The sequence below is a fragment of the Manis pentadactyla genome, chromosome 2, assembly GCF_030020395.1.
Source record: "Manis pentadactyla isolate mManPen7 chromosome 2, mManPen7.hap1, whole genome shotgun sequence".
Taxonomy (NCBI): Eukaryota; Metazoa; Chordata; class Mammalia; order Pholidota; family Manidae; genus Manis; species Manis pentadactyla.
This window is the reverse complement of record NC_080020.1, coordinates 18,037,186-18,046,432: the sequence shown is the minus strand read 5'-3', so window position 1 is coordinate 18,046,432 and position 9,247 is coordinate 18,037,186. Positions and strand designations below refer to the sequence as shown.

Sequence of the window (9,247 nt, the reverse complement as noted above, 5' to 3'; positions counted from 1 at the left end):
TAAAATAGCTAGGAGTATTATAAACTTAATAGTATAATAAACCTAACCAAGAGGGTGAAAGACCTATACTCTGAAAACTGTAAGACACTGATGAAAGAAATTAAAGAAGATACAAATAAATGGAAATACACCCTATGCTCACAGATAGGAAGAATTAGTATTGTCAAATGGCCATCTTGCCCAAAGCAATTTACAGAGTCAATGCAATTCCTATCAAAATACCAACAGCATTGTTCAATAAACTAGAGCAAATAATCCTAAAAATCATATGGAACCACAAAGACCCTGAATAGCCAAAGCAATCCTGAGAAAGAAGAACAAAGCTGGGAGTATTAAGCTCTCTAACTTCAAGCCATACTACAAAGCTACAGTAATCAAAACAGTATAATAGTGGGACAAAAACAGACCCATAGATCAATGGAACAGAATAGAAAGCCAAGATAGAAACTCATGCATATATGGTCAATTAATACAAAAAAAGAGCTGCGAATATAAAGTGGGGGAAAAGACAGACTTTTTAATAACTGCTATTGGGAGAACTGGACATCTACAAGCAAGAGAATGAAACTGGATTATTGTCCAATTCCATAAACAAAAGTAAATTTGAAATGGTTTGAAGATCTAAATATAAGACATGAAACCATAAAACTCTTAGAAACAAACATAGGTAAAAATCTCTTGAACATAACCATGAGCAATTTTTTTCTGGATATATCTCCCCAGGCAAGGGAAATAAAATAAAAAATGAACAAGTGGGACTACATGAAATTAAAACGTTTCTATATAGCAAAGGATACCATCAAGGGCCACCAGAATGAAAAGGCAACTTACAGAATGGGAGAATATGTTCATAAACAATTTATCCGATAAGGGGTTAACATGCAGAATATATAAAGAACTCATATACCTCAACACCCAAAAAACAAATAACCCGATTAAAAATTGGCAGATGACATGAACAGACATTTCTCCAAAGAAATACAGGTGGCCAACAGGCACATGAAAAGGTGCTCCACATCGCTAATCATCAGGGAAATGCAAACCAAAACCACAATGAGACATCACCTCTCACCAGTTTGAATGGCCACTATCCAAAAATATAAGAAATAACAAGTGCTGGCAAGGATGTGGAGAACAGGGAACACTCCTACATTGTTAGTGGGAATGTGAATTGGTGCAGCCACTGTGGAAAGCAGTATGGAAGTTCCTCAAAAAATCAAAAATAGAAATACCATACCATCCAGTAACTCCACTTCTAGGAATTTACCCAAGGAAAACAAAATCCCTGATTTGAAAAGATATATGCACCCTATGTTTATTGCTGCATTAGCCAACCTGTGGAATCAACCAAATTGTCCATCAATAGATGAATGGATTAAGAAGATATAGTATATATACACTGTGGAATATTATTCAGCCATAAAAAAGAAAGATTTCTTGCCATTTGTGACAACATGGATGGTGCTGGAAGGTAGTTTGCTAGTGAAATAAGCCAGGCAGAGAAAGACAAATATCATACAATTTCACTTAAATGCAGAATCTAGAAATAAAACAAAATGAACTAAAGTAGATTCATAGACACTGAGAAGTGACTGGTGGTGACCATAGTGTTGGGGTAGATGGATGGAGAGGGTGAGGGGGATAAAGGGGCACAAAAATCTCAATCATAGTACAAGTTGGTCATAGGGATGGAATTACAGCATGGAGAATACAGCCAATGGTTCAATAACAATTTTCTGTACTGACAAATAGTAACCGTACTATTTGGGGTGAGTATTTGATAATGTGTATAACTGTTGAACTATGCTGTATACTTGAAACCAACATAAGATCAACTATACAATAAAAAAACCAAAAGCAAAAAAAAGTCAATTTAAAAAAAAGATAAATTATCCATCAATACAGCCTTATAAATCAAGTAGAAGTAAACTATAAGAATCTTAAAAAAAATGTTAGCAATCAAACACCAAAAAGATGAAGGTTGACAACTCTTTACTAGGAGCATGTCTGAGTTGAGTCAGCTCTGTGGGACAAGGAATGCAAACATAAATAAACAACAGTGACACATCTGATAATGGGCTGTTATCCAAATAAAGAACTCTTAAAACTCAACAATAAGAAAGCAACCTGATTAAAAAAATGGGCCAAAAATGTTCACACATGCCTCACCAAAAGAAGACATGCAGATGACAAATAAGCATATGAAAACATGCTCCACATCATACATCATCAGGGAGATGCTGATAATTATTATAGATGATTAATAAAGTAACAATGAGTTATCACTACACCCAGTTAGAATGGCCAACTTGGGAACACAGACACCAAATGCTGGTTCGGATGTGGAGCAAGAGGAACTTTCATGCATTGCTTTTGGTGACGCAAAACAATACAGCCAGTTTGGAAGGTAGTTTGGCAGTTGCTTAAAACTAAGTTATAGTCTTACCACGTGTCCCAGAAATCAGGCTCCCTGGTATTTACCAAAAGGAGTTGAAAACTTATGCCCACACAAAAAAATATGCACATGGATGTTTTTAGAAGCTTTATCTGTAATAGCTGAAACTTGGAAGCAATCAAGATGTCCTTCCGTGGGTGAACAGATAAATAAACTGTGGTATAACCAGACAGTGGAAGATTATTCAGAGATAAAAAGAAACGAGCAATCAAGCCATGAAAAGACATGGAGGAATCTTAAATACTAAGTGAAAGAAGCCAATCTGAAAAGGCTGCAAACTGTAAGATTCCAACTATATGACACTCTGGAAAAGGCAAAACTATGGAGACAGTAAAAAGATCAGTGGTTGCCAGGGACTTGGGAAGGGAGCACAGAGGATTTTTAGGGCAGTGAAGATACTGTGTATGATAATGGTGGATACATATCATTAGACATTTGTCCAAACCCACTGAATGTATAACAATAGTGAGACCTAAGGTGAACTATGTACTTTAGGTGATTACAATGTGTCAGTGTAGGTTCATTTTTGGTTAAAAAAAATACCATTTTCTTGACTGATGTGGCTAATGGTGGAGGCTGTGCATGTGTGGGGTGCAGGAGGTATATGGGAAATCTTTCAAATTTTCTTTACAATTTCATTATAAACTTAAAACTGTTAAAACAGAAAAGAAAGAGAAAGAGAGTGGAGGGATTTACAGCAAACTTCTCAATCTCAATAATGACAATAGGTTGAAATCAGCATGCTATTTCCAGTCTGGGAAAAAATAACTATCAGTAATAAATCATTCAACAATGAAAATGGGATAAAAACAGATTTTCATCCAAAAAACAACCAAGAAAGAGCATTCTCCATTAACATATCCTCACTAAAGACATTTCTTCAGGATATCCTTGAAGAAGAAAAATTACCCTATAAGGAAGGTATGAGACACAAGGAGGAATAAAGAATTGGCCAACATGTGAGTAAATGGCCAGACATAAACTGGATTATCTGGATAAAATTAATTACTTCTTAAACTGGTTGAAGGGTACATGGGCATTCATCATTTTGTTCTTTTCATGGTGCTAAAATATTTTATAATGACTTTTTATGGTGCTAAAATATTTTGTAATGTTTTTTAATAATGCATGCAGACTTTTATTCTCAACAGTTACGGTGCTCTGCCATCTCCAGGTGCTTCCTCCACAATATACCTGACACAATACTACCAAATTACTTCGTCCCTTACTCACACAGCTTTGCCAGTGCTCTACTGCTTAAAGGGTACAGTCCAAACTCCTCAGCCCAACATTCAAGACTCTTCAACATATCTCTCCAAAAAGCTTTAAGTTAATTAATATGCTGGCCAAATAGTCTGAAAATTAATTCCAAAGAGGTCACTGCATCTCCCACCTACTTATACTTGTTTATGCCATTTTTTTTCTCCCTGGAATGCCTTATCTCCTGTTTACTCCTATAAGTCTATCCAGGTTTTAAGGTCTAATGCAAATCCTATATGCTCTAGTAAGGCTTTTCATACCACTGTAGGCCATACTGACATCATCTCTTCAGAATGCAGTAGTTCTTGTTTTCTCTAACTCTCCTCTGGCACTTAACACAAGCTACCTTAGCAGAAGTTACCATTTTAGGTAGAGGGCTACATACCTCTCAAGCGGAACCTGTTAGTTTATACATTTTTGGCATCCACAGCCACTGTCAGAACAGTGCCCATACCATTAGGCTTAACAACTGTTAGTAATAATGATCACCCCTTAGTTTGAAACTGCCCATTGAATCTCTCCCCCGGCAGCTCCCCTAAGGCTGTCGAGCCCTCAAGTCCCCAGAACACATATTTTGGCCTTCTGGCCCCGACCCTATAGGTATAGGGTATTGCTTCAATATAAAGGATTGCTTGCTACCTAAGTCAACAACGTTGTAAGTAATAACATGTGAAATCTTAATTCGAACGCACCAAGAGTGCTACTGTGGTGACGCTTTTGGTTAAGTTCTGGAAGTAAACATACCTCCGGGACCACACAAAAGCCCTTCTTAAAAGGGGCAGTCCCGGTGAAACTGAAAACGGTCTCCCGCGACAGGAAGCGGCCCGCAGGCACGTCCAGGGGGCGGGCATTGACCGCTTTCCCCTCTGATTGGCTATCTGGAGCCGCCTGCCCGCGAGGATTGGCCCCTGCCGCGAGGGACGCCGGGACTGGACTTGGGTCCCAAAAGGAGGCAGCCATGGCGATGGAAGCTTCGACGGCCCAGCCAACCCTGCCGGCCCTGCCTTTCTCTGGGCAGATGGGAAGGCCCTGGGATGCTGCCGAGATTCAGTGCGCTGGATGTGGACGTAGGGTTTCCAGAGCTGCCGGTGAGGAGCCGGAGGGGTAGGCTCACAGCCCGGCCTGCCTAGCTTCCGCCCCCTATGGCGCCGCGTCTGGGCAGGAGGGCGGGCTGGTTGTGTGGAGTGTGCGGCCGCAGGCCCGGCCAGACGACAGGCGCACGCGAACGCCACGTGTCCCGCCTCCCCGGTTGCCAGCAGCCCGCAGCCCACACTCCTGAGCGGTCGAGAAGCCGGGGGTCCGTTGAGTGCACCGCGCCTCGCCCGGTCTGCCCCTCGTGCGCACGCACTCTTCCCCGTCACTGATTCAGGCGAAGTGGTGGTTGGGCTCTCGGGAGCGAGCACCGTTTCGAAAACTCCCCCAGGTTCACAGGGCCATAAAGAGTGGATGTATTGTCTGTCAGGAAGTAATGGAACCTGATTTTCTCGTGTAGTTTTTGTGTAGGAATAACAAGTGACCACTGCACGATGTTCCTGAATTAAAACACAGGTATTAGGGATTTTTTTGGTTGGTGGGACGGGGCCGTTATTGCTCAGTTTGGCTAAAAGTGTTTGGCAAACGTTACGTTCCTTTTGTGCATCTTTTTTCTTTGTATGTCAAAGGGAAAAAATACACTGCATTCCTGTTGATATGTTAGAGTATACTTAAATGAAAACAGGTTCAAGTACTTAATGTAACTTAAAATGCCTTAGAGTGCTGTGTCTCTGTCAGGTGAGTGGTTCATTTGAAAGCTGCTGAAATCTTTAATGTTTGTACTTTAAAAGTGAAAGTCATTCCATCAGTTTTCTCAGTTTCTCCAGGATGAACTTTTTGGGAGACGTGAACCTGTGCAGAGAAAGTTGGATGGTTATATTTCCCCATGGAGAGTCAAGTTTCTCCTACTTTTGGTTTTGATCACTGCTGTAACACAGAATATCTCCATTGTTTGAATGAAATAAGTATTACAACTCTTAGAAATACTCAGTTGGAAAGGTGGTGGTTATGTACATAGAATTGTGAAAGTGCTTTGTAGGCTGTAATGCACCCACAAAATTTATAAAGATGAAACAGTTAAACAGTTTCGATTTCTTTGGTAATATTATCTACGGAATTTAGGTAGAGCTTTAAAATTTAACTTTATTGTAAGCAAGTTTCAGATACTTCAGTTGGCTTAAAAACTAAAGCTTTTTAAATCAAAATAATGCAGTTGTGTCAGTAATAACATTTTTTTGCTAATAAAGATTAATTTTATCTAGTTTCTTTTTCTCTTTCCATTTTTATTTGCAGAGTCCTTAAAAATGATAACTTGGAGTTACATGGCTAAAACAGATGTTTATTATAATACACTTAAAATTCTACCTCATTAAAATCTTGGTGTTAGATTTTCAATCAAGATCATAGTATTTCACCTCATATATACTAAGTTTATGAATATGATCTTTATATGGGTCATGTATGGAGGCTGTAGTGCATCTGGCTTCTGTTCTTGCCAATGTCTTAGATCATTGCTGAGAGGGGTCATGCCAGTGTCTTGTTTCTGCCCTCCCTGTATCCTGCACAGGATGGGAAATATAAATTATCAAAGGGCAATATGATCAAGTAGAACGTTGGACTAGGAAACAGAACTTTGGAGTCTGGATTATACCATTTAATTGGCCAGATCACCAAAATATTTTTCCGTCTCTAGGTTGAATATAACATTCTCAGCTTGCATAGCAGTGATCTTTACAAAGATCAGAGGAAATAGATCAGAGCACTTCATATGATTGTAAGATATGGCATATATTCAAAGCATTATAGGTATCAAACTATCTAAATTAATGCAAACACTATTACATAGCTCTTTTTTTTTTCTTCTCATTTTTCTCTCTCCTGTATCTCCTGAATTTTAGGTCATCCATTTCTACCTAAACTTGATATCTTTTCCTATACAAAAGAATCCTCTTTAATTCTCCCCTCTGATTAATGCTGCACATTCAGTGTTAACAAACTATGGAAAGTTTAATTTAGAATTTCATCATAGGTAACCACCATGACCTTCAGTGTGGACATGCTTTTTGTGAACTATGCTTGTTAATAACTGAAGAATACAGCACAATTACATGCCCTGATTGTGAGGTAAGTTTTATCATCTTTCATACTAATACACTACAATCTAATGTTAAAGGTAAAATTAGAGAAGTAAAACATACTTCTAGTTAGAAACTAAAAACTTGCATTTTCACTGCTGAGTCTTTCAGCAAAGAAGACTGACAAGATAAAGCTTTTCCTATACATTTTATAATTGTTCAGTGATAAAGAGGAATACAAGGTTAAGGTCTTACATTAATCAGCCTACATATTGTTTGCTTGTTCATTTTGTTTTTTAGATTCCACGTATAAGTGAAACCACATGATACTTGTCTTTCTCTGTCTGTAAGATTTCATTCTTTTTCATTGCTGAGTGATGTTCCATTGTTTATATGTACCACATCTTTCTTCATTCATCTGTTGATGGGTGCTTAGTTGTTTCTGTATTTTGACAATTATAAATAATACTTCAGTAAACATAGACGTGCATATATCTTTTCAAATTAGTGATTTTGTTTCTTCAGGTAAATTCCCAGAAGTGGAATTACTGGGTAGTATATTTGTATTTTTAGTTTTTTGAGAAACCTCCATACTCTTTTCCATGGTGGCTGCACCAATTGATATTCCCAACACAGTGTACATGGATTCCCTTTTCTCCATATCCTCACCAACACTTGTTATTTCTTATGTTGCTGATATTAGTCACTCTGACTGGTCTGAAGTGATTTTGGTTTGTGGTTTGATTTGATTTTCATTGTGGTTTTGACTTACATTTCCCTGATGATTAGTGATGTTGAGCCTCTTTTCCTGTGTCTTGGCCATCCATTTGTATGTCTTCTTTGGAAAAACGTCTGTTCAGGTCTTCCACCCATTTTTTAATTGGATTATTTGGGGTTTTTTGGTGTTGAGTCATATGAGTTCTTCATGTATTTTGGATACTAGCTCCCTATAAGATTTGCAGATATCTTCTCCCACTCCCATTCAGTAGGTTTGCCTTTTCATTTTATTGATGGTTTCCCTTGCTGTGTTATACTCTAGTGTTTTAATTACAGCAGCTTTATTATCTGGTGGAATTTATCTGTACTGAGTAGTGTGTTAAAACTACTCTACTGAGTAGTATGAACTTCAGAATTTTATTACTTTCATATTAGATGTATTTTAGGATATTAAATATTATCTCCTGGAACCTGACATGACTCTCCATTTATTCAGTTCTTGTTTTATGATCTCCAGTAAATTATTTGGTTTTCTTAGAGCTTATATTTTTCTTACTAAATTTATCCCTAAGTATTTTAGAGTCTTGAACATGCCTTAAGATGTCACTGTAAAAATTTTACAGTAAATTTATAAAGTATCTTTGCAAGTATTTCCTTTAGAGATACGGTAGAATGAATTATTTTAGTAAATGATTTTTTCAAATCTTATTTTGTCCTACAGATTGCTACAACTATAAATATGAGACAAGGATGCTACCCAATAGATGGGTGTATTAAAGAAGATTCTTCTATGGAAAAACTGCAGCCTCAAATGTATGTTCTATATGCACTTATTTTAGTATTAAAGTTCAATGTATTTCTGAAAGAATAATTTTAGCATTGATACAATGTCATTCTTAGATCAAGTTTCTAATCATTGTTTATCTAATGCTCGCTGAGTTTATAATTTATCTTAGCTGTTAATAAAATGGGGACTCCAGCTCTTAAAGAAACAGCATTGGTTTGTCCTTATTTAAAGTGAAAAAAACTAAAAGAAAAAAATGCAAAAGTACCACATCAAAACAAGAAAAGCTAGAGTACAATTCTGGCAAAAGCTACTGGTGCTGGATGGGAGTAAGGTCTGAGGGAAAATAACTTCTCTGTTGTTTCTTAAAGTAGCACAATACAGTTCAGTGAAAGACTTTGAGAAGAGGTGGTTTGAGAGGTGATTTGTAAATGGAAAAGTAGTAACTTTGAGATTCCTCTATTCTTATTTCCATTCTTCCATAAGACTTTGCACACGTAAATTAAATTCTCCATGTCAAGTATACTTACGTTAGAAACTCTTATTCCCTAATTTCAGTAGAGTTTGCTTTAAAATAGTTGTGTATTTTTAAACAGAAGTATCCCTTAATCCATAATGTTTCCTTCCTGATGTATCTTTAAAATTTTGAAACAGGAATTGAATAATCGATTCTCCAGGGCCAGTACACTCACATATATTTCAAGAACATGAATACTTACTTTTCAAAGTAATTGAATGTTTGAAAATTAGTCTATTTTCCTCTGTAAGAATAACATTTTTAACATTTTTAAATATCTTAGTTTCTTCTGTAAACTTTTATAGGTTTCGGATTAACTTACTCAACAAACAGTAAGTGCTTAACTGTGTGCTGGCCAATATGGGGACATAAAGGTAAAAATAGGCAAAACTCCAGCATGTGTAGAC

The 9,247-nt window shown here is 37.2% G+C and overlaps 1 protein-coding gene across 1 annotated transcript in view; it reads left to right on the top strand.

The window, feature by feature from the left end:
• Positions 1 to 4,679: 4,679 nt before the first annotated feature.
• RNF17 (ring finger protein 17) overlaps positions 4,680 to 9,247 on the top strand; it is a 111,556-nt gene continuing 106,988 nt past the window's right edge. Inside the window, exons 1-3 of the mRNA XM_057490477.1 lie at positions 4,680 to 4,803; positions 6,777 to 6,871; positions 8,261 to 8,352. Coding sequence (XP_057346460.1) covers positions 4,680 to 4,803; positions 6,777 to 6,871; positions 8,261 to 8,352 — 311 coding nt within the window. The remainder of the gene's footprint in view (positions 4,804 to 6,776; positions 6,872 to 8,260; positions 8,353 to 9,247) is intronic.